This window comes from Myotis yumanensis, unplaced genomic scaffold (assembly GCF_028538775.1).
Source record: "Myotis yumanensis isolate MYYU_CA2020_CCGP unplaced genomic scaffold, mMyoYum1.0.hap1 SCAF_2, whole genome shotgun sequence".
In the NCBI taxonomy this organism is placed as follows: Eukaryota; Metazoa; Chordata; class Mammalia; order Chiroptera; family Vespertilionidae; genus Myotis; species Myotis yumanensis.
Window position 1 is genome coordinate 10,618,891 of NW_027223753.1, and position 24,759 is coordinate 10,643,649.

The 24,759-nt window shown below is 57.0% G+C and overlaps 1 protein-coding gene across 1 annotated transcript in view; it reads left to right on the forward strand.

Moving 5' to 3' along the window:
* Positions 1-24,528, forward strand: part of IGSF21 (immunoglobin superfamily member 21) — a 208,839-nt gene extending 184,311 nt beyond the window's left edge. The window contains exons 5-10 of the mRNA XM_070403146.1: positions 15,715-15,830; positions 18,648-19,119; positions 21,895-21,980; positions 22,361-22,553; positions 22,917-22,955; positions 24,301-24,528. Of these exons, the coding sequence (XP_070259247.1) occupies positions 15,715-15,830; positions 18,648-19,119; positions 21,895-21,980; positions 22,361-22,553; positions 22,917-22,955; positions 24,301-24,374 (980 nt within the window). The 3' untranslated portion in view covers positions 24,375-24,528. The remainder of the gene's footprint in view (positions 1-15,714; positions 15,831-18,647; positions 19,120-21,894; positions 21,981-22,360; positions 22,554-22,916; positions 22,956-24,300) is intronic.
* Positions 24,529-24,759: the final 231 nt, after the last annotated feature.

Genomic DNA, 24,759 nt, shown 5'->3' on the forward strand with positions numbered 1-24,759 from the left:
CATTCATGTTCAAGATTCTGCGTCAACATATATTTTTAATTTCCTTGCAAAGGGGCATTTTGATTTGCATTTCCGCGATGGCTAATGACGTTGAGCGACTTTTCATGCGCCTCTTGGCCATTTGGATATCTGCTTTGGAGAAATGTCTCCAGATCCTTTGCTCATTTTCGGTTCAGTTATTTGTCTTTTTATCATTAAGCTGCAAGAGTTTTTTTATTCCAGATATAAGCGCCTCCTCATCAGATATATAATTTGCATACATTTCACCCCATCTCGAGTTATCATCTCACTTTCTTGATGGTGTCCTTGAAGGGAAAACGGTTTTCACTTTGATGAAGTCCAGTTTATGTATTCCTTTGTTTGTGCGTTTGATGGTCTATCTAAGGAGGCGTTTTTGGACCCAAGGTCACGATTTGCTCCTGATGTCCTGCCAGCGGTCTTTGCAGTCTGCACTCCCGCAGTGAGGTTGGTGGCCTATCTCGAGCTTGTTTCTGTGCGTGGCTGAGAGAGGAGCGGCCTCCGTGAGCTGCAGGTGGATATCCGATGGTCCCAGCACCAGTTCGGGAACAGGCTCTTGGTTCCCTGTTGGAATGTCTTGGCATCCTTGCTGAGAAGCAATGGACTGTGAATGTGAGGGTTTACTTCTGGACTCTCTGTTCTATTCCCTTGATCTGCATGTCCATCTTTATGCACTTCTGCTGCTTTCTAAAGCCATCTGGCCTCCTCTGGTCTGGCCCGGTCGCTCCCCTGCTGTGCGCCTGTGGCCAAGCAGTCCGCAAGAGGTCCCCCTGCAGCAGTCCCTCCAGCTCCCCCATTGCAAGAATCTCACCCTGGGGCTGGTGACCGCTCCCAGAGGGAGATTACAGGCTGTGGGGGGGGGGGGGGGGGGGGGGCGGGCAGGCTGAGCCCACTTTCATGAGGCCAGGCCAAAACCTAGGATTTCCAGAGACCTGCTTTCGAAGACCGGATTCTTGACTTCAAGTCTCTGGACTCCCAGCCCAGTGCCCCTCTCTAGAAAAAGGAGCCCATTCCCAGAACCAGTGAATGGAGGGTTGAGGACCCCTCTTGACTGGGGAAGCAGAGATGTCTGTGGCTCCTCATGGGGTGGGGAGAGCTGAGGGCTGAGGGTAAACCCTGTGCCCTCCAAGGCCTGGCGGTGCTCCCACAGGCCTGAGCGAAGCGGAAGGGACACAACTCTGAGTCTCTGAAGGGTGCCGGTGGGAAAGGGGCTTCCATTGCAGGCCGCCCTTCCAAGGAGCCTGCCTGGGCGCAGGGCAGCTTGGGGGATGCGAGTCTCCCAGGCAGAAACAGCGGTTGCAGGTGCACGGGGCCACCCAGGGGGCAGGTGGGGTCCCTGGAGGGAGGTGGCTTGAATGAGAATCCCTGGGGGTCCGCAGGCAGGGTCGCTGGGAGGCAAGATTGAGAGCCACCAGCAGCATCCTCAGAGCCCAGGACGCCTGCTGGGTGGGAAATGATCGGCTCCCTCCCCTGTCTGGGAGCCTGAGCACTTGAGCCCCCTGCTGGGCTCCAACTAATTACGTGAACTGGCCCCAGGCGACTGTAGTGGCCACAGGCTCCAAAGAGCCTGTCAGGAGGAGGAGTGGGCGGGTTAGGGTCGGGGCCTCAGCTGCAGAGGAGCCCAGGGCACTGAGGAGCAGAGGGTGCAAGCGCCACCTCCCACCCAGGAGCCCCTGGGTCCTGAGGACCAGGCCCCCTTGCCCCACCCCTCCCCACCCCCCAGCAACAGGCTGGGCAGGCCCCCCTTCCAGCCCTCTTCCCTCCCCGCCTTCCTTCCCACCCACCCTGGGTGCTGGCAGCCTGTGCCCCGGCTCTCCCACGCTGGAAGGCAGGCGGTAGTGGCCACGTGAAGAATTGTCCCTCTACCCAGGGCAGTTGGCTGGACACAGCACTTCCTTGGAGAGCTGAGGAGTGGTTCAGGGTCTGAACCTTGCATTCAGCCATGAATTTTAAACCCCGTTTGCTATGACCAGTAATAAAAGCGGCAAATGTTTATTGCACATTGACTATCCACCAGGCATGGTTCTATTTTGCACCTGTCAACACATTTAATTGTCATAACAGCCCTCTAAGGTAGGGCCTGCTGCTACCTTCCCTGTTTGCAAGTGTGAAAACGGGGATGTTAACAAACGTGCCCAAGGGCACAGCTCCAGTGAGGATAGGGTCAGGGTTCCAACCCAGGCAGGGGGGCTCCAGAGCCTCTGGACCTGACCATTGCGCACACTGGTTGGTAAACCCCTGAGCCTCAGTTTCTCTACTTGCTTAGTGGGGGGGTTACAGTCAACCCTCCCTGTTGGGGCACGAGAAGTGAAGGCCTGTGTCCCCAGCTCTCAGTGAGCTCATGAAAAGGGTATCTGTTCCTCCTTCCCGCCCGTTCTGCCCTAACCTTCACCCTGTCAGGGACGGCCGGCCTCAGAATGGGTGCCAAGCTGCAGGAAGGGCCCAGTGGGAGACCTCTACGCCAGGCGGACCCCTCTGTCCTCCCATCCTGGCCATGGAGCAGCAGCCCTGAGTCCCACCCCCACCCCCACCCCCACAGTCTGGCTGTGCCTCTTCCTCTCCAAGCTTCAGTTTCCTCATCTGGAAACTGGGGGTGGGGATGAAGGTTCGTGCTTCCTAGAGCTGTTGTAAGAGAGATGGTGCGGAGAGAAAGGCCAAGGGCGGAGTGGGCAGTTAGAGGGAGACAGGAGCCAGCCCGGGGCTCGGGCAACAGAGGCGGAACATGCCAGGTGTTCCCAGACAGAAGCCAGAGGACATGGGGACCAATTGAAAAGATGGGAGCAGATGTGGAGGACATGGCAGGAGCTGGCAGGAGACAGTCCCCTGAGAAGGTGCCAATGAAAGGGTGTGATCTCACTCGGCAGAGGTGACTACTGAAGAGGGGCCACTGGGTACAGTTCCGAGGACCTCTGCAGGCCTCCCCTCACCAGCCAGGGTTCCTGAGGGGGCAGCTGGCTGGGCAGAAGGGGCATGAGACAGATGGCTGGGCTGGGCTGTCAGAGGGGGGCTGTGGCCCCGTGACCGAGGCCAGAGTGGCCAGGGTCTTCCCAATTGGACATAAGAGCGTCTTTACAGACTGGGCATGGCCGTGCTGAGTGCCGGGGCCTGGCCTGGCCAGGGACCTGGGGACAGGCTGCCCACTCTGCTTGCCTGCCTGCCCACAGGTCCCCAGCTAGCAGAGGTCACCGGCTGAGAGCCAGTTCAGAGAGGGGCCGGACAGATGGGTTGGGCGCTCAGAGGAACACTTTGGAGCTAACTGGGTCATCTACCAAGGACAGCCACTTCCCAGCTTCAGCCCCAAAGGCCCGAGCCTGCTAACTGCCTCCTGGACAGCTTCTAGAATCCTCCTTCCCTCCCTCTCTGAACACGGCCCTGCAAAGTAGGAATGCCCTTGACCAATGCCCACTGTGTGCTCAGCAACAGGCCCACCGGTCCTCGCTGTGCTGCCGCACTGACAGTGGCAAACTCCAGACTCTCAGAGAGGCCAGGGAGCAGGCCCGGCATCCCACAGCAGTGGGCGGCTGCGATTTGAGCTCAGGTCTGCTGGGAGCCAGAGCCCTCGATTCTCCCACTGCACGGGGCTGCCAGGAAGAGGGAGGGCCCCTGTTCCTCTCCAGGCGTGGGGCAATGTGGCAGCCAGATGGACCGTCACCAGAGACAGGGATCCCCTCAACAGCTGGGAATATTTGGGCTGAACCAGCAGCTGCTCCTCCCAGCACGATCAGCATGATCAGTAGCCCCATTTTACAGAAAAGAAAACTGAGTCTGCTAATAAAGAGAAGCCTAGAGCATGAACCTGACTGTTCTCTGATTGCCACTCACCCTCTGTGGGAACCTGAGGCCCTGAGTTGGGGGTGCAGACCAGACTTCCATAGCACATGTGCACTTGGGCGTGATTTGGAACCTCTCTGACTCAAGACTGTGGCTGGAGGGAGCGGGCAGCTCATATAAGCAACAGGCATTGTTCCCGGGGCCACAGAGCGGACCAGCCCCTCTCTGAGGAAGACCATCTGATCACGCTTACAAGTTCTTGATTCAACCAATATTTAGCAGCACCTACTGTGTGCCTGCTCTGGGGGAAGGACTGAGGGAGATTCCTTCAATATGGGACAGCCAGGACACATGATGATAGTGGTGAGTTTTGCAGTTACAGGGTGCCAAACATTGCTCCAACACTTGAAATATATTCATTTAGTCCTCACCCCTCTAGGAGGTACGTATTTCTATTTTTACACGTGAGAAAACTGAGGCCCAGAGAGGTTGAGTCACTTGCCCAAGGTCACACAGCAAGTGAGTGGCAGAGCTGGTTTTTAAACCCAGGCTGCCTGGCTAGAGAGCCTCTCTACAGCCTCTCGTGGAACGGCCCGTCGTGCCCTGCTGAGCCAAGCTGTGGAGGTTCATCTGCTCCCTGGAATTGTCTAGGCAGGTGTCGGCAGCCCCAAGGCCCTCACCAGCTCCTGGACCTTCTGTGTCTCACAGACCAGGACTCGCCTCCTGTTCAGGGCTGCCTCCCCCCACCTCCTTCCCACCCCTACAGGCTCCAGTCTCCCGGCCCCACCAGAGCAGGCCTGCAGGTGCCTCGTTAAACCTTGACAAGTGTTAGGTCAGTGCTATGCTTTATCCTCTCCGCCGCTGGGAGCTGGATTTAGTGTCTCCGGCAGAAGGTGAGCCTCCCCTCCCCAGGACGGGGCCCTTAATTACAAGTGATATGTGGCTGTTAAAACGTCAGTGCCTCGGGCCCAGCCATTTCAGGAGCAGGCATGAGGCTGAGGCTACAGGTGTGAACAGAGCTGTGTCAGGAGCCGGGAGCAGGGACAGGGCAACCGTGCCTGCTGCCTGTAGACACTCTAGTGGCGGGGGGCGGGGGGGGGGGGGGGGGGGGGGGCGGGGCGTACACAAGGAATCCCACTGCCTCACTTGCAAAAAGGGAAACTGAGACCAAGAGCACACTCCAAGTTGGCTTGGCCTGGGAGTCAGCAGTCCTGTCTCTGCTGCCAGCAGTTGTGCACCCCTGGACTCAGTTTCCCCATCCATGCATGAGGAGGCAGCACTTCGTCACTCCCTAGGAATGACAATCTTAATAACAAGTTTAATAACAGTGACACTCTCAATAACAAAAAGGCACTCATCATGTGTCAGGCACGGTACTAAGTTCTTGGGGAGCCTTCTCGTGTTTAATGCTCACGGCAGCCAGTGGGAGAGTGAATGTGGTTATGCCCATTTCACAGAGGAGGACACTGAGGCTCAGAGAGATGAAGCCACTTGGCCAGGATCACATGGTTAGTGAGTGACTGAGTGGAGAGCCTCCGCTGCTCTCTCTGAATGCAGGGCCCGGGGATGAGCAGGATGTAAGACCAGTGTCTGCCCGGAGGCGTCCCTGGGAGGTGGGGAGACAGAGAGGGGCACAAGTGTCCAGAGTCCAGGGGAGGAAAGCAAGGTGCTGAGTTGAGGTTCGCAGGGGGCGGGGCGGGTGTGGATTTGCTCAGTGTCCTCCTCTGCACCCTGAGTCTGGGACCCACTGGGTCCCCAGGGACGCAAGGGTCAGGGTCGGGGTGAGGGGTGGAGAGATGACTTCATCACCCTCTCCACTTACTGGTGGTCACTCTGGGGAGGGTTCCGTGGTGCTGGACTGGGGGATTCCTGGTCTTCTCCAGTTCTCAAGTCTACTGCTCTGTGCGGGGAGGGCCGAGAGTTCAAGGTTAGAGAGGAGGAAGACCTCCTGACCAGCTGTGAGACCGCCAGGCTGGTCAGCAGAGGAGGGCCCGGCTCTCCCTGACGGGGAGCCTCAGGAGTTGGGGTCACTATTCTGATGGGCCTGGGGAGTCTGCGCTGAGGCCCATTAGCAGAGTGACCAGTGTCCCTGGCGTGAGGAACTCCTCCCCCAAAAGCCCTTTCTCCGAGGCTCCTCCCCTCCACCGTCTCCTCGCCCCTGGAAATTGCTTTATGAGACGTAAGCGGCAAGAAAGATTTACTTGCCCTCTGACTCGGAAATCAATCTTGAAATGCTGACAGGACAGGAAACACTCCGGCCACAGAGCCCTCTGGGAAATATCCTGCTGGAGGGGAGGCTCTGATCGGGGGGCAGGGGCTAGGGGTTGGGGCTCTGCTGTGAGGTTGGCAGGGTGGCCCCTGCCATGTACTCAGTCCTCATGAGTGCCCCACATGAGACAGGCACTCGAGGGGCGAGGCCCAGAAAGCTAGCAACTGCCCAAGGTTCATACCACCTGTGAACACACGGGCAATGACCTTGGGGCCAGGTGTCCCAGGCCCTGGGTGGAAAGGTCAGGGGTAAGTCCTTCTCTGAGCCCAGAACACTGAGGCCCAGTGTTTAGGGGGTCACCATTCTGCTGGAAGGGACAGAAGTTTTCCAGGGTTGGGGGGTAGAGGGAGAGGGTGGGGTCCTGCCAAAGCCTTCAAGCTTTCTGGAGGGTAGGGCAGGGTAGGTAGAGCAGCCCTGAACTTGAACTTGAGCAGGGAGCACTTGACCTGGGTGCCACTGCCACTTGCCAGGTCTCAAACATGCTTCTCCACTTGCTCCGGCCTCCCAGGCTTCTGCAGTCCTCTGCAGGCTTCTTTCATAAAACTACAAGCACAGCACCTGGTAAAATCACCCATGTGTGTAACATATCCCTCTGGGATCCATTGAAAACATCCCCCAAATAGCCAACCTTGCTGCTATTTAAAACGGATTCATGTCACACCCCATAGATTTCATTTCTGCAGAAATGGCACCCATCTGGGCCTGAACACACTTGCTCTATTGCCACATAAACGACAATGGCCAGCCTCACGCGGTGGCCACAGACAGGTAGTCAGTCTCTAGCCAGCAAACCCCAGGTGCAGGGTAGATGCATATGGGACTGGCAGCCTAGGAGACCAATCAGAAAACTGGGAACATTGACAAACAGCCAATGAGGGTGTGAGCAGAAAGTTGCCCTGTTGGGAGGGCGGGGCTTTGGGGATTTGAAGTCGTTTGACCCAATCAGTGCAGAGAGTCTCTGGAGCGTTCTGCCCATGACCCCTTTAGAGAGGCCTGGAGAATCAGAGAGGTTTGTCTTCGCTGAGCCTTCTCCTCCCAGTCAGTAATAATGTCCATTACTGTTCACTGAGCACCTACTATGGACCAAGCCCTTCGTTCACATAACACCAGTGAGGCTTGCTATCTCCAATACAGAGGTGAGCAGATGGCATCTTCCCAAAGTCAAGGTAGTGGTTCACACACTGAACTTGCACTAGAGTCTCCTGGAAGGCCTGTTAAAACCCGGGTGGCTGGATATCACCCTACCTTACCCCCAGGTTGAGGTTTCTGGTTCAGCAGGTCTGGAATGGGGCTCAAGAATTTGCATTCCTAACCAGCTCCCGAGGAGGGCTGATGCTGCTGGCCCAGGGCCACACTTGGAGAACCACCAGATCAAAGTCTAGAAAATAGGTCTAGAACCGATCCAGATCCTCACAGAACCTGCGGCCCGGTCTCCTCTAAGAGTGTGGGTGTGTGGGTGGGTGTGGATGTGTGTGCGCGAGCACAGGGTTTTATTTCTTCAGCAGTAACCTGAGTAGAGTCCCGCTCTTCCCAGCCTTACTGACTCCCTGCCTAGCACAGCATGCTGCCCCCCCTCCAGCACCCGCCCTGCTCCCCCAGCGCAGTCAGCCAGAGCCTCGGTTGGGCTGTTAATTTTATCTTTCACCGCTGCCAACGCACAACAGCTGGCAGGGGAGGGGCGAGGCAGGTGAGTGGGTGCTTGCAGCCAGCTCCCCGTGGAGTGGGAGGCAATGGATGGATCATGCCCGCAGCCACAGGGCTCCCTCGTGACACCCCCACTCCACTCAGACAGGCCCCCATCTAGCACGGAGGGTCCTGGGCAGCCGCCACCCGCACTGGCATGACCTAGACCCCAGGTCCTCACCCCGCCGTTGCATCAGCACAAGGCTACCCACTGCTGTCAAGCCGGAGGGGGCTGGGGCCCCCCCGCTCAGCAGCTGCCACAGTAAAGGGCCCGTTGCAGCCATATAAGCACAGACGCTGCGTTTATCTCTCTTGTCACTGATGGCGGCTCCATTTGGGGGCTTTTTGTCAGGTTTTTTTCCCCTTGGCTGCTGTTATTACTCAGTTCAATATTTAATTTTCCCATAAACCAAGGAGTTGTGCTTTTTCTCTCTCTTTCTTGCTGGAGTCGCACCCCCACGGTGGGATCTGCCTCCTCCAGCTCCTGCCGGAGACGAGAGACGGGGGCCTGGGCCGGAGGTTTCAGTCCTTCCAAACTGGGCGGGACCTGGAGGGCAGGACCCTGGGTCCCGCCCCTCAATGCCTCCACTTATTCCCCTGACAGATATTTACTGAGTAAATTCTAGTGTTTCAGGCCTTGGGATTCGACCGTAGACAAAAAGAGCTTCTTCCCTCGTGGTCTTACATCCTAGTGCGGGGACATTGGAGAAAAAGACAAGTGTGCAGACCAATGCATGAAGCAATTATACACCCTTTATGACGGCCTCTATGAAGAAATAACAAAGTGCTGGGGCAGACGATAACAGGGACCCTAGCTTAGGTTGTGGGGTGACGCTTGAAAGATGAGCAGGACCCAGCCATGCAAAAAGCTGAATGAAGGACTTCAGGCAGAGGAAGCAACAGATGCAAAGGCCCTGGGGTTGGAACAATCTTAGGATGTTCATGGACCCGTCAAAGAATCTCATTGTGTTTGGAGCATGGTGATGTGGGGAAGATCAAGAGAAGGATAGATATGGGGGCAGGGCCCAAAGCATGCAGAGTCTTGTGGGATTCCTTCCACACACAGACTGCATACGTGCCCGTGCTGGAAAAATGAAAGAAGAAGGGAAACAAACAGGAACTGAAATTGAATTCCTGTGTGGTGGGCCTGCACTAGCTCTGAGGTTATAGAGGAAGGACAAAGCTCCAACCTTCAGGACCCAGGACAGATAGCACCTGTGAGTATGACAAGAGTAGGATGCTCCCAGAACCTGGGGGATAAGCCCTTCATGAGTCTGGCAAAGTCCTGGAAGACTGCCTGGAGGAGGCAACACCTACATGCCAGCTCTAACAGATGTGGCAGAGTTACTAGCAGAAGGACTGCTATGTGCAGGGCACAGCGGAGGCAGGAACCTTGGCAGCTCAGTGTGGCTGCAGCAGGGAAGGCTTCCTGGACGAGGTGCTCTTTTGAGCAGCATCTTAAAGACGCAGAGAGAGACGGGAAGAGAGGTTGGGAAAGCAAAACTGAGATGCGGGACCCGAAATAAAAAATAGGAAGAAATGAACCCAGGGAACATGGAGGCACATTTATATTCATGGACACTTATATTAAGAGGGTGGTGTTCTTTTTTCTTCTTTGAAATATGGTGTAATGACTAGGAGCTGATTGAAAAGGAAGGCAGTCAATAGAGCAGGCATGCTGAGAGGAAAGAATGGATTTTTGCAAATAATATAATTTTGAACTTGTCTTTTCCCTTCCCCGCCCCTCCTCCAAACCTAATTGATTACCACCCCATGATAAATGGCACTCAGCGCAGAAGTGTGCTCAGCACCACCATAAAGTGGTACCCGAGGAACAGGACGGATTAGCCCTTCCTCCAGACAATGGCCGTTCCAGGGAGGGGACGAAACTCCCCCAGACGTGCCTCTCAGCCCAGGGGTGGGTATGGGCACGCGAAGCGGTAACATAAATAGTCCCTTTGTGTTTGCGCAGCACTTTGCTGTCCTTACAGAGGCTTCTGTTCATTTCCTCGTTTGCTTCTCCTCTCAACAATTCCCAGAGATGAAAGGTTGGCAGGGTATGTTTTATTGAACCCATTTGATAGCTGAGAAGACTGACACCTGGGGAAGGGCTCGGTTGATTTGCCCAAATTCTCAGTGGGAGGTTGGTAGCAAAGCCTGGGCTGGAACCTTAGAGCCAAGCCCCCAGCGGGAGTGGGTGGGGGTGGACCTCATGGGGGGAAGAGAACTTAACTCCAGTGGATGCAGTTACACACGGGCCTGGGGCAGGCTGCTCCTCCCAGGAATGCGAGGGTCTACGGGAGACCAGGTTTGGGATTCCCAAATTGCAAAGGCTACGGGATGATTCACAGAGCCGAGAGCCATCGCTTTATCCCCAAAGTGAATTATGATGGCCCCCACAAATGTCCGCTTTCAGGAGAAAGGCAGGCGATATCTCAGTGTTAATTTCATAAACCCGATCACCCAACCATTACCTCACGGTGTCTGTCTCCACCATGGACTCTAAGACATCAGCGCCTGCCTCCCGTGGTGGCCAAGGATCAGACACGCGGGGGCGAGCTGTGACACGCGGCTGGGTCTGTCGGATGCAAAGCCTGTTACCTTTCCCGATACAAGATTAAATCAAAGACACCTAGCGGCCGTCAGCCCTCTTTGCTTAGGGCGAAGACAAAAATAAACTGGGAAGGCCGCTGGCTTGACTCGGAGTCAGTGGAGTCAGGGGAGTTTGTGGCAGTGGCCTCTGTTTGACCATGATGGTGGACTTGTAGAATTGGGGGGTTGGGGGGGTCATCCTACTGCCCAGGACTGGGGTTGACAGTGCGAGAGTGCCCCCAGGTGTGGTAGGTAAACCTGAAGCTCTGCCCATGTCCAGGTTCTTTACCCTCCCCCACCCCAAGCCACATATGCCTGCTCGGTGTCTCTTCACGTGAGGAGGGTCATCACAGGTGCACGGGACCCACCCCCAGGAGAGCCTTGTTCTAGCACAGACATGTCCGGAGAGCAGGCTCGAGCCGCCCGGGAACGAGGCACTCACAGTGGGGCGTTGGACACTGTCGCAGAAGAGCTGGGGGGGCATTAGTGAGCTGGGGGCCTTGGTTGGTGACTCTTTGCCATTCTATGCCGCCCAGAGCACCAGGCGGCTCTGCTTTATACCGCTCATTCCAGAGCCCGGCTCGGAACTCAGGATTATTCTCGTCCAAGAAGTGGCCGGGGCCTGCAGCTGGCCATCTGCCTTCGACTGGATGCAGCTCTGGGGCCATGGAACCTATCCCAGGACATGTGAGGGGGCTGCTCCTTTTGACCTTGGTCAGAGGTTGTAACAGAGATGGGATGGAGATGAGAATGGAGATGGGGTTGGGGTTGGGGTTGTGGAAGGGATGGAGACAGAAATAAGGGTTGAGTTGGGGGTGAGGATAGAGCTGGAGGTAGAGACAGGGATGGGGAAGGGAATGGCAGTGGAGATAGGGCTGGAAAGGGGGAGGGGATTGAGGTGAGGATGGAGGTGGAGAAGGAAATAGAAGATGAGATGGAGGTGAGGATGGAGGTGGAGAAGGAAATAGAGGAGATGGGATGGAGGTGAGGATGGAGGTGGGGATAGGATATAGTTGGGAAGACTAAGAGTGAAGGAAGGCGGCAGGCGACAGCCCTACAAAGCAGTGGGTTGTGGGGGAAAGAGTGCTGTTCGTAATCAAAGGAAGGGGAAGGAAGGAGGGAGGGGAGAGGCTAATAGTGACGTGGGGGAGCATCCATAAGCAGTCGGGGGCCCAGGTGTCGGCAGCCCCCTGACTGCTGGTCCTCAGAGCCCTGCCAGGCGAGATGCAGAGAGACATGTTTCTAGGACACAGTGCCTGCGGACTACATTGACGGGCAGAGTGTGGGGAGCCCGGGCTGTCCATGCTGATATTAGCAGCCCTGCTGTGTCATCGTCCATACAACTGAAATCTGTTATTGTCTTATGAGCTTGATTAACTGTACATATTGCTAACACCTGCTCAGAAATATAACGAGAGACGGGAACACGGCTCCCAATCAGGGTCTGTGTGGGTGGCGTGCGTGACTTGGGTGCAGATCTCCAGAATGGGGATGTGTGTTCACGCAGATGTGTGTGTGTGTGCATGTGTGTGTGTGCATGTGTGTCTTGGGGGAGGGGGGACACACCAGTGCTGTGCAAAGAACCCTGGCCTGCATTGGTAACACCAGGGGGCCAGTCCAGGCTTTGCCATCGACTTGCAGTGTGACCACAGGCGGATCTCTCCCTCTCTCTGACCTCAGTTTGCTGACCTGTAAATGGAAGGTCTGACCCAGCGCTGTGCACTAGAAATACAGTGCCAGCCACATCTGTGATTGTAAGCTTTCCAATAACCACACTGAGAAAAGCTGTAAAGGTGAAATTATTTTTAGTAATCTGTTTACTAAGTTCAACATTGCCCAGATGTTATTTCAACAGGTACCCAATATAAAATATTCATAACATATTTAACATTCTTTTTAAAACTGTCTTCAAAATTCTGTGCGTGTTTTGCCCTTACAGCCCATATGAACTTGAAAAAGCCATATCTGAGTGCTCAGGAGCCACACGGGGTGGGTGATGACTGTATTGAACAGGGCCAGGCCCGGGCATTCTCCGGTCTCCTCATCGAACTGTGGGTGCCCCAAAGTGGGAGACCAGGTTTGTTCTCCCAGCCGGTAGCAAGGAGCCCCCGAGAAAGCATGTTCATAAACAATATTGCGGATAAAGGCAGCTGCCATGGTTTGGGTGCACTGTGAAAACGCTTTCAGGCACTGCTTCATTGAATCCTCGCAGGTGCCCTATAATTTCATTCTGCGGGTAAGGAAGTCGAGGTTCAGAGAGGTTAGGTAACATGCCCAGGGGCACACAGCCGGGGAGTGGTACCCTGGTCTTTGAACCCTGGGTAGTGAGTTTAGAGCTCACACTCTTAACCGGTGCCCCAGACGACCTCCCTGTATTACAGATAATATGAGTTAACATTGCTGACCTGCCTGGCGGGGCTTCCTGTGTGCCAGGCGTCTTGTCGGTATCGTCTCAGGTACTCCTCCAAGCCATCCTACAAGGAAGGTTCTAGGCGCCTGCTTCCTGTTTGCTCCATGAAAGCGAGGAAGAACGAATGAGTGATTTTGAAGGTGCCCACCGCCTAGCTCTGGGCCTCTGGGAATCTTGGGGGGTGTACTTACACCTCACATATGCCATCAGGAGCGGTGCCAGAGCTCTATGCCAGACTACTTGGCATGGTCCCTTCATCTCTGGGGCAAACGAGTTAAGCAGAGCCACCCTCAGGAGCAGTTCTCAAGGGAGCCGGCTTTAAGGTGTCCACGGGAGCGGAGATATGCCGGGTGAATGCGTGTTCCGGGCGGCAAACAGGCATACTTGGAGCTCGGGTGCCAGTGGGTCTCAGCTCCTTCCTTCTTCCTGAAGGTCTGGTAGCACAGCTTCGCGTCCGAGTTTAGGCTCTGGAGCTGGGGCCCTCAGGTTCAAATCCTGACTCCCTGAACCCAGGCAGGTTGCTTCAGCTCTCTCGTCTTCTCATCAGTAAATGGGAATACATAACCTCACCTCCTAGACCAGTGGTTCTCAACCTTCTGGCCCTTTAAATACCGTTCCTCATGTTGTGACCCAACCATAAAATTATTTTCGTTGCTACTTCATAACTGTCATGTTGCTACTGTTATGAATCGTAATGTAAATATCTGATACGAAGGATGGTCTTAGGCGACCCCTGTGAAAGGGTCGTTCGACCGCCAAAGGGGTCGCGACCCACAGGTTGAGAACCGCTGTGACCTAGACTAATGGTGAGGATTAAATGAATGAAGACAGGCAAGGGCTTGGAAGGGCTTCCTGGCTCATAAGCCTGAGTCGCTCGCTGCCGGCGCTCGCTGTCGGATCCAGGTTTTCAGGGTAGTTTTAGAAACATTAGATTGTGGAATCTGCGACTCCTGGGTAATTGGAGTGTTCGGATGCGTTCTTCCCCCTCGGAGTTCCTACCCCACTTACCATCTGTTTCATCCCATCTTACACTTAATTACAATTCTCCGCCTATTGTTCTCCCATTGTCTCCCGTGTCTCTGCTTCCCCCGCTGACAGCACGCGGTGGCTGCCCGAATGAATGGATGGCTCCTACCTGGCTCCCTTTCCCTAGACCTTAAAATAGAGTTGCCAGGCGGCTGTCGCCCCCGCCTGCCGTGAGCTCCTCCTCGCGGTGTCTGCTTCATCGCTGGGCGCCTACCGCGAGCACCTGGCACCACGCCCCGCACCTAGTAGGTGTCGGGAAATGTTTGTCGAATTTAATTAAACTTCACTGGGGTGGAAACCCCCAGCCGGAAGGAAAGGCCCGCGCCTCTTTGCTTCCTCGGCTCCCCCCGCAGTTCAGTACAGAGGCCGGATAAGCCGGAACCGACAGGCTTTCCCAAGCGAAGTTCTCAGAGGATGGCCTTGGGGCTGATTACAAGGGGTTGGGAGGTAATAGGAGGAATCCCAGGATAGGGGATTCCTGCCACGTGCTACGTAAGCCCTAGTTTATCGATTAGCTCATTCTTCAGATATGGCTGCCAAGGATGAGTCCCATTTCATTAACTGGGGAACTGAGGCACACAGTTGTTTTTTGTTTTGTTTTTAATACATTTTTTTATTGATTTCAGAGAGGAAGGGAGAGGGAGAGGGAGATAGAAACATCAATGATGAGAGAGAATCATTGATCGGCTGCCTCCTGCACGCCCCACACTGGGGACCGAGCCCACAATGAGGGCATATGCCCTGCCCAGGAATTGAACTGTGACCTCCAGGTTCATAGGTCCAAGCTCAACCATTGAGCCACGCCGGGAGGGCCTGAGCTCACTTGCCCGAGGACATGCAGGCGATGCTAACTTGGCTGGGACTTGGGCCCAGGTGTACCTCATGGCTCCATAAGCCCTCGTCCCCATCCCCACGGCGCCTGGAGCCCTGGCTTTGGCAAAGCAGCCAGTGGCAGCTGGTGAGGAGAGCTGGTGGCAGGCAGGACGGAGCACAACCAGCCAGTGCGCCCAGAACAAAGCCTCCTGGCGCCCAGGGCCTGTCAGAGTCGGCCACTTCTTCCTACTGCCCGCCATGGGCGAAGCTATCTCTCTGGCCTAACTTCTGCTTCCAGTCTCTTCACAATGCAGCTCAGACCACGTCGCTGCTCTTGTTGAAAACCTTCAGTGGCTCCCCACTGCTCTCAAACCAAGAAGAACAGCTCGGCCCAGGGGTGCACTCGTAAACCCTCTCTCCAGCGGCTGGGGCAGGGGGAGGAACACACCAGCAAAGAAGCCCTGATCTGTAGCTGTGGCTGATCTGCATGGTGTAGAGACGCCCTCTGTGGCCCGTTTCGAGCCGCCGTGTAATAACCGGCTCAAAAAATCCCTGAAAATGCCACAGCGGGCTCTCCTGCGGCTGTGGGAACCTGAGCCAAGGAGTGTGACCCACGGTCAGCCGCCCCGGCCAGTGTCCAGTACATGCCCCCAGTTCCGGCACATTCCCCTGGTTCCTTGACCTGCCATCACCACGGCCTGCCTCCCATCCCTCCTGCTGCCCCTCTCCCCCACCAACCTGCCGCAGGCTTTTGCACACGCTGTTCCTGCCGCCTGTCATGCTTGTCCCGCACACGTTGCTTCCTCAGGTCACAGCGCAGCGTCACTTCCCCGGGTTAGGGCAGTGCCCCTTTACGCTCTGTTCGCCTCCCGGCACCTGGTGCACTTACATGAGCGATGTGACCCCTTGGCTCAGGCTCTTATCCAGCAGGCTGTGAGCGCCGTGGGGCAGGGCCTCTCTGGACCCCAGCAGGGACAACATTCTCACTGCAGTTGATGCCAGTGGCAGCCTCTGGTGGGGCAACATGTGCCCCCAGCACGCAGCATGGGGCCTGGCCCCTCTTAGGTAGGCGGTGGATTCTTCCAGAACCTTCCAGCTAAGCCTCTTTCCTTTTGTGCTTCCCTTCTGGCAGCTCCTCCTACCTCCATTGAAGTGGTGGCTGCGGACGCACCAGCCCCCTTCAACCGCTACCAGGCCCAGAACTTCACACTGGTCTGCATCGTGTCCGGAGGGAAACCAGCGCCCATGGTGAGTGCCCCTGGGACCACCCTCCCCTGGCTTGGTCAGCTGGAGAGGACAAGGCCTGCAAAGTTAACTCTGCCGCATCTGTCTTGGTCTGACCCTGTCCACTCCGCCGACCGCCTCTCCTGCTCCGGGTCTCTCAGCACTGGCAACCCCACTTCTGCTGGACCCTGGGATCCTCGAACTACACAGTGGGAGCAGTTTTTAGGGGACCCCAGCATCGAGCTCACCCCGGTTATTGGGCAGGATGCAGGCACATGAGGCCCAGAGAGGGGAAGGGACATCTCAGAGTCACCCCCCAGAGTGGGGCAGTAGGCAGGTGGTCATGTCAGAGCTGGGGTTCCAGCTCATGTCCTCCAGCTGCAGGTCCAGTGTGGAGGGAGGAAGGAGGAGAACGGAGGGAGGGAGGAGGGAGGAAGGACAGAGGCGGGAGGAAAGACAAAGGAGGGAGGGAGGAAGGAGGGAAGGTAAGAGAGGAAGTCCCTGTGTGGGCCAGCTTCCTCCTGCAGCCACTCTAACTGCGCTGAGGGCTCGGTCCAGCACCTGAGCTGTTGCCACGCCGATGCAGGGGCAGGGATGGAGGGGAGCCACCGCTGAGAGCTGGCTCCAGCCCAGACTGCCGCACGCGCCGAATGGCCCTGAGCAGGAGGTTCTCCCCTCCGCTGCTCATTTCTGCCAGGAGGTTTAGAGGCTGGACCATGTGCACAGTTTTCAGCTTTTTAAGTAGCAGTAGGACCGTTTGGTCTGAATGAAATGCACAGAAGCTCCGTGTATAAAACATTTAACAGTGAAGGGGCACGCGCCTGGACCGCTCCCTGAAGTGCCCTGGCCCTTCAGGTTCCACGCAGCCACACTGAGAACCTGCGGGCTGCGTCGCCCCAAGGCCCCTCCAGTGGGCACGTGGCCGAGGACTTTAGGTCTCAACACTGAGAGTTTCTTGCGTCATTAGGATCAGTGAGGGGTGGGTAGGAAGGGTTAGAGTTCAAGGTGGAGGCTAGGCATTCCAGACCCTGCCTGTCTCACAGGCATCATCCAGTGGGGTGGCCGGGGGACTCAGGCCAGCCTCACCCAGCTGCCCAGGACAGGGCAGTAAACAGGTGCAGAAAGACCCAAGACAGTGGCCAGGTGCACGCAGGCCCGGGCGGGGCAGTGGGCAGGTGCATGCAGGCCTGGGCTGGGCAGTGGGCAGGTACATGCAGGCCAGGGCGGGGCAGTGGGCAGGTACACGCAGGCCCGGGCGGGGCAGTGGGCAGGTGCACGCAGGCCCGGGCGGGGCAGTGGGCAGGTGCATGCAGGCCAGGGCGGGGCAGTGGGCAGGTGCACGCAGGCCAGGGCGGGGCAGTGGGCAGGTGCACGCAGGCCCGGGCGGGGCAGTGGGCAGGTGCATGCAGGCCAGGGCGGGGCAGTGGGCAGGTGCACGCAGGCCCGGGCGGGGCAGTGGGCAGGTACATGCAGGCCTGGGCTGGGCAGTAAATAGGTGGGCAGAGATGAGCCTTTGGTGAGGCCCATTGCTCTCCACTCACACCTGTATCCCGAGGGGACAGCTAAATAGGCACCTTCAAAGCCAGCACTGGTGGGAGCAGGACATGGCTCCGTGTGTCCCCTGTGGAGCCCATAAAGAGGTCTGGCCTCCCTGAAATCAAGCAAGTTGGTCTTTTTCTCCAAAGAAAAACTCACTTTTCCAAAGGGCCGAAAGGAAGTTTCCTCCCGGCACTGCGGCTGTGGGAACACCCCTCCCCGAGCCTGCCTGCTCCTGCCATTTAAGACACGGCACTAAAACATTCCAATATATATAGTAAAAAGCATATATATACATATTCCTCATCTTACGTTTGCCTGGAAGGTCAGAATTTGAAAGAATTCTTTGATATAAATAACAAATGTGCTTCTGAAGCACTTTTCAAAAAAAAAAAGAAAGAAAGAAAAAACCCAAATCAGCCTATTATGTGCATAGGAGATTCTTCGTTGGAGCTATAAACTCTGACAGATTCTCTGCGCTGCACATTCCACTTCCTCCCCCTCCTCCCCCTCCCCCTGCCTCTCCTCAGGCATCCTCCTCCTCCTCCCCTCCCCTCCTCCCTCCTTCCACCCTCCTCCTCTTCCCCCTCACCTGCACCAGCATCCTGAAAGCTGCTTCCGTCCCTCCGCACTCCCTGTCTCCCTCTATTTATTTATCTGATTTATTAAAAATACACCCAATCCCGCAGGCCCCTGGGCACCTGTACCGAAATAAAAAGACAGCAAATTAAATTAAATGCCGCCTCTCAAAACTTAAATTCCTCGCCAGCAGAGAAAGCAAGGAGACGGTCCCTTTCGCCTCCTCCCCCGCACCTAGCTCCCTCCCCCCCCCCCCCCACACCTGCTCTCTCCTCCTCCAAAACCTGCAAAGGGACCACCGCACAGAGATCCTTTCCTCATCCTGCCCATATCTTGTTTCCTCTCCGCACCCTCCACCTGCTCTCCCATCCACTTGCTCTCGCCAGGTGGGCACAGACCACCCCTTGGTGGCTGCCCGACTGTCCAGGGCCCTTCTGTCTGCTCCCTGCTTCTAGGCATCCCACACCCCATGAAGTAGGGAAACTGTGGCTGGGAGGTGGTAAAGATGGGCACAGCCCCTGCCCCCTGGACCTGCCCATCCTCTTGAACCAGCCGACTCTGTCTCGGTTGCTGGAGGGACATGAACCAGGAGGTCCACCAGGAAGGCTACCAGGAGGAGGAGGCTCCGGAAGGACCCGCCTCCTGCGGCCACACCCTCTGAGAGCCCAGTGGGAGTTCGAGGTCATCGGCACAAAACCTTTTCCTGTACCTTCCTTGTCATTTCAGGTTTATTTCAAAAGAGATGGGGAAGCGATCGACGCGGTGCCGCTGGCAGAGCCGCCGGCGGGCTCTGGCCCCCTCCAGGACAGCAGGCCCTTCCGCAGCCTCCTGCACCGAGACCTGGATGACACCAAGGTGCAGAGGTCACTGTCCCTGATGGACACTGAGAACCGGGGTGGGCGTCCCTACACGGAGCGCCCCTCCCTCGGCCTGACCCCAGACCCCAGCATCCTCCTCCAGCCGACCACCGAGAACATCCCCGAGACGGTGGTGAGCCGCGAGTTCCCCCGCTGGGTCCACAGCTCCGAGCCCGTCTACTTCCTGCGCCACAGCCACACCCCGGGCAGCGACGGCACCGTGGAGGTGCGAGCCCTGCTCACCTGGACACTCAACCCGCAGATCGACAACGAAGCCCTCTTCAGCTGTGAGGTCAAGCACCCAGCGCTGTCGATGCCCATGCAGGCAGAGGTCACGCTGGGTAAGGTGTGGGGCGCCCATCTGCAGGCCCCCTGCAGAGCTGGGGGTGGGGAAGCCTTGGAGTAGGGCCCTGGGCTGCTGGTCGTCATGGAGACAGGGAGGAGGTGGAGCAAACCGCATTCAGGGTCAGGCACGGAGGGCAGCGTCTGCGTTCGTAAGGAGCTTTGCTGAGCTGGATAGGAGAGCAGGGGAGATCCCAGGGCCGCCAGCCAAGTTCGCTGGGTAAGGTCAGGACACGAGAAGTCACGGGAGTCCGGTCCATCAGGATCGAGAATATGCATCAGATTTAGAAAACACGGAAGGCTTTTGCCCTGGACGGACGGTGTGGCTTAGTTGGTTGAGCATCATCCCTTGCACCGAGGTCGCCGGTTTGATTCCCAGTCAGGGCACGTGCCCAGGCTGCCACTTCAGTCCCCGGTCGGGGTTCGTGCAAGAGGCGACCGATCCACATTGATGTCTCTCTCTCTCCCTCTCTCTTCCTCTCTCTTCCTCTCTCTCTCAAATCAATGAAAACTTTTTTAAAACCATGGGAGGTTTTCAAGGTTGAAAATGGACGGTGGGAAGCAGAGGGAGGTTTGCTGGGTGAGTGGAGAGCACAGGGCCGGACTTCCCAGGGACAGTGGCTGAGTCGGGTCACAGGAAGGTCAGGGAGGGTTTTCCCGTCAGCTGGGGACACAGGAGGCGACTGAGGTTTTCTGTGTGAAATGAAAGACCCATTGGCTCAGGGGACAGAGGTCTTCTGCTGGAATGGAAGGCCCGTTACCTCAGGGCAGTTACCAGGTAAGGGTCATGGACATGGCAGGCCGGAGGCCAGGGGGATCAGGGTCCCTTTCTTCGGGGGCCCGTGTGCCCAGGCCCAAGCCTGGGGGGAGGAGATGGGCCTTTAGAAAACAGGGCCCTGAGGAATCTGACCTGGAAGGGGGAAGGTGTCTGCCCTGACCTTTAGGGGTTCAGGCCTCTCCTGGACGTGGGTGCCCTTCCCCGCCCTCTGCTGGCCGCGGCCCGACAGTGCGGCCCCCGCAGGACAAAGAGAGCGGACAGAGTAGCCCAGGGCCGCACTGCCCACCCCATGCAGCGCTTCCCACCTGCGGACCGACCTACAGAGTGTTAACAAAGAGGGTGGACAGTGACTTGAGCCCCCTAAGCTTGCATTCCCTGGGACGATCTCGAAAGGTCGTGAAGTTCAATGAGATCTTGCACAAGGCGTGAACACAGGGCCGGGCCATTCTGTGCCCCTGACAGATCTCGGCCCTCAGACCTCTGCCTCCTGATTTTCCCAACATCCAGGGCAGGGTGGACACTGGTGGTTATCATTGTTCCCATTTGCATTGGGGGAATGGCAGGTGGTGTGACTGGGCCGAGGCACACAGAATAGAGCAGAACTTGCTCTCCGCCCTCCCCCCCCCCCCACCCCCCCACCCCCCCCCCCCACCCCCCCCCCCCGCCAAGGCCAGGACCCGCCTCGCTCCTGTGGGTCCCCCTTCAGAAACCAAAGGCAGGCCTTATCCACCCTTCCCCACCTCAAAGCAGGCCCAGCTCTTCCCAATGAGGCTCCAGCCTCCCCCTGGGGCACCTCAGATGTCTTGCTTGTGATTTAATTAACAGTCCTTTGGTCTCCTTCTCAGAGAAGGAAGTTGGCAGGGCCTGGGAGAGACCACCCACGTTGCCCGATGCTCTGATTTCGCTGGGAGCATCTGAGTGGGAAGGAGAGGGTAGGCCAGCAGGCAGGGGCAGAGGGGGGAGGTCCCAGGCCAGCCCTGCACCGGGACAGAGCTTTCTCCTCCAACAACTCGGTGAGGTGTTCACAGAGTGGCCCCGACCTGGCACTCTGGTTAGAACACTATGGCCCAGGAAGGTACCGGATCTGTCCCCAGCTCCCACCCTCCTCACCCCCTAACCCTCTGCCTCAGTGCCACCCCCTGGCTGTTCCCTCCGCCTAGAACCTTCCTGTCCCAGAGGAAATATCACCTCCTTGGAAGAGACACTGACCACTACCCCCCCTTAGCGGGATTCTGTGCATAACGCTAACCAAGAAACCCTGGGAGTTTCTTGTCTGTGTACTTGTTTGCAACTAAGTCATAAGTTCAAGTCAGCAGGCACTTGGTTTGATCACCGCTGTGCCTAGCCCTGCCCCACAGCCTGGCACAGGGTTGGCTCGATAATCACTTGTTGAGAGAATGAGTGAGTGAGTGAGTGAGTGAATGACTCTGGGGCAGAGTCCTGGCCTGAAAGTGAGGAAAGGTGGAAAGCTGGCTGTGTGACCCCTTTGTTACCGATAGGCCTTGGTTTCCCCATCTGAAACCTGAGGGGACAGATCCCAGTGGCTCGTCCATCCTGATGTTGTCTGTCCACAGGACAGCGGTGACCTGGGGTACCTGTCTCCCACGCTCAGAGGTGCCAGGGGGCTTTGGAGAAGTGACAGAAGGGCGTAAGGAAGAGGGGCAGGGAGGACAGAGAGCCAGGATCCCCCACACCTTGTCCACTGGGGCAGAGACCGTGTTCTGTGCACTGTTGAATCCCCAGCTCCCAGCCAGGGTCTGACCAGGGTCTGACTCATGGCAGGGGCTCAGGGAATGTGTGCAAATGAACGCAGGCAGGCTCGAATGGATGAATGAATGAATGAATGAATGATGAGCATCCTGGAACTGGAGTAGAACTGGACTGGCTCTTTCTCCTCCATTTCCCTGCCCCTGCTTTCCTTGCCCAGTCTCCCCTACACCACATACACACACACACACACACACACACCTCTGACCTGGTCTTCCTCTCCCTACAGTTGCCCCTAAAGGACCCAAAATCGTGATGACGCCCAGCAGAGCCCGGGTCGGGGACACGGTGAGGATTCTGGTCCACGGATTCCAGGTCAGCCTCTCTCTGAGCCCCTGGGCGGGTGTGGGAGGTGGGAGGGGCCCCAGCCAGGCACTGGGCTCTGAGACCCGCCCCGCCACCTCCAGCCCAGCCGGTGGGCCTCTGTCTGCTAATCCGTCTGCTAATTCGATGAGAAAGGACAAGAGGTTCCTGCGTTTTTTGCTTACCCGTCTAGAACCCGAGGTAGACATGCCTCATGCACTTGACCTTCTCTCCAGCCCTAAGTCCTTTTCTGCCTGGTGTGGCAGGAAGCCCCCCCTAACCCACCCGACAAGCATGTGTCCCCAGGCCGGGCCGGGCCGTGGCTCTGAGCCCTCGCTGCTCTGGCAGAATGGCTCCTCCTGTGACCAGACTTCCCCTGCTCTGGCCAACAGAACGAGGTCTTCCCAGAGCCCCTGTTCACATGGACGCGGGTCGGGAGCCGCCTCCTGGACGGCAGCACTGAGTTCGACGGGAGGGAGCTGGTGCTGGAGCGGGTTCCCGCCGAGCTCAACGGCTCCATGTACCGCTGCACAGCCCAGAACCCGCTGGGCTCCACCGACACGCACATCCGGCTCATCGTGTTCGGTACGCTGCGCCCAGCTGGGGAGCGGGAGGCCCACCCAGGGCTCTGGCTGACACTGTCCCGAGGAGGGGGGAACAGAAAGGGCCTGAGAGGGTGCCCCACAGGGAGACACTGGGGTTACAACCAGAGATCTGTGGGTTCAAACCCCAGGTCCACCACTTAGCAGCTGGGCAACCTTGGGCAAATGGCATAACCCTCCGCAGTTTCTCCATCTGTACAATGGGGCTGCCACCTCCAGCCCACAGGGGTGTGTCCGCACCAAGACAGCACGTGAAAGCACACGGCAGGTGTGGGATGGAGGGGCGCTCCTTTACTGCGCTCCGAAGCCATCCACTCTCTGGTTCTCTTTCTGTCCCCCCCCACAGAAAACCCAAATATTCCAAGAGGAACGGAGGACTCCAATGGTAAGACTCCACTCAGAGCTCCTTGCTGGAAAGTGTGATTTTCAAGGCTGGAAGCTCTGGTCCCCAAACCTCCCATTGCCTACCCCTGCCCCGCCCCTGCCTCAAGCCTTGGCAGGAGACTGGCCTCTAGTTCACAGAGTCTGGTCAGAGGCGGTCAGGAGTGGGCCCTGAGGCAATAAAGGGGACTCGGCACCCCAAAGTAGCAGCAGGGATTTCCAGCGACTTAGTGTGTCCCCAACACCATCCACAGCGAGCGACTCCAGTTTTTTTTTTAAATCCTCACCTGAGGGTATTTTTCCCATTGATTCTCTAGAGCAGCGGTTCTCAACCTTCCTAATGCCGCGACCCTTTAATACAGTTCCTCATGTTGTGGTGACCCCCAACCATAAAATTGTTTTCGTTGCTACTTCATAACTGTAATGTTGCTACTGTTATAAATCATCATGTAAATATCTGATATGCAGGATGTATTTTCATTGTTAAAAATTGAACATAATTAAAGCATAGTGATTCATCACAAAAACAATATGTAGTTATATGGGTGTTTTCCGATGGTCTTAGGCGACCCCTATGAAAGGTTTGTTCGACCCCCAAAAGGGTCGCGACCCACAGGTTGAGAACCGCTGCTCTAGAGAGAGTGGGAGGGAGGGAGAAGAGGTGGAGAGAGAGAAACATTGCCATGAGAGAGACACATCGATTGTTTGCCTCCTGCTCACGCCCTGACCAGGGCCAGAGATTGAACCTGCAACCGAGATACATGCCCTGGGCTGGGAATTGAACCAGTGACCCTTTGGTCACACCAGTGACACTCTAATCACTGAGCAAAACTGGCCAGGGCAGCGCCTCCAGTGTTTTTAGCTCAACTTCCTGATCCCAGGGACACATGTCCAGCCTGGACAATGGGGCCGTGCCTGGGACCCGGGACCACTCCGGAGGGTAGTTGGGAGCACGGACAGCTGGCTCTGCTGGGGCGCTTCAGACTGCCCTCCCAGGATTCCCCCAATCTGGGCACCACCCCAAGGGACCCAGGCACTGCTCCCAGGCCACCAGCCCTCCTGTCCCCACACTGGGCCCATCTCACAATTCAGAATGGAGGCCCCCAGTCCTGGTCCCTACTGGAGGGTCCTGATGGCCACCAGGGAGCCTGACCTCAGCCCAGCAGGCCCAGAGCAATGAAGGGGTCACCTCAGGTGGGACAGGTGGCCGAGCTGGGATCAGATGCAGTGCCTCCTGAGGCTGAAGTCCAGACACTGCTGGGCCCTGTGAGGCTCCGCTATTCCCAGGCTCTATCAGAAAGCGCTGGGTGGGTCTGCGGGCTCTGACCTGCTCCCTGCGCCCGGCACAGGTTCCGCCTCTGGCCCTGCTGGTGTCCGGCTCATCCTGGTGCTCGCCCTGACAGTGGTCCTGGAGCTGACGTGAAGGCTCGGCCCGGCTCCCGCCACTCCACCCGGCACGGACGCCTCTGAGATCGCTTTTCATTTCTTTTCTAAACTATTTCCAGTCTTGTTCTTAGTCTCTTTCTGTCTGTGTCTTGGCTTCTTCAGTCGGTTTGATTAAAACAAACAGAACGATTTTCCCCACCTGGGTCTGTGGCTCTGTGTCCTTCATTCGTTCTATCGCGGCAACTGGGTGCCTCCTGGCCTCCAGCATCAGGCCAGGCACTGGGTGGAGGGAGGTGATGAAGGAGACGGAGCATGCTCCTCCCTGGATGAGGGGCAGAGATGCAGCTCCATCTCATGCATATCCTAACAGCCAGGAGTGGGGAGTAGCCAGAGACATTCAGGAAATTAAAGGTTCCTTGGGG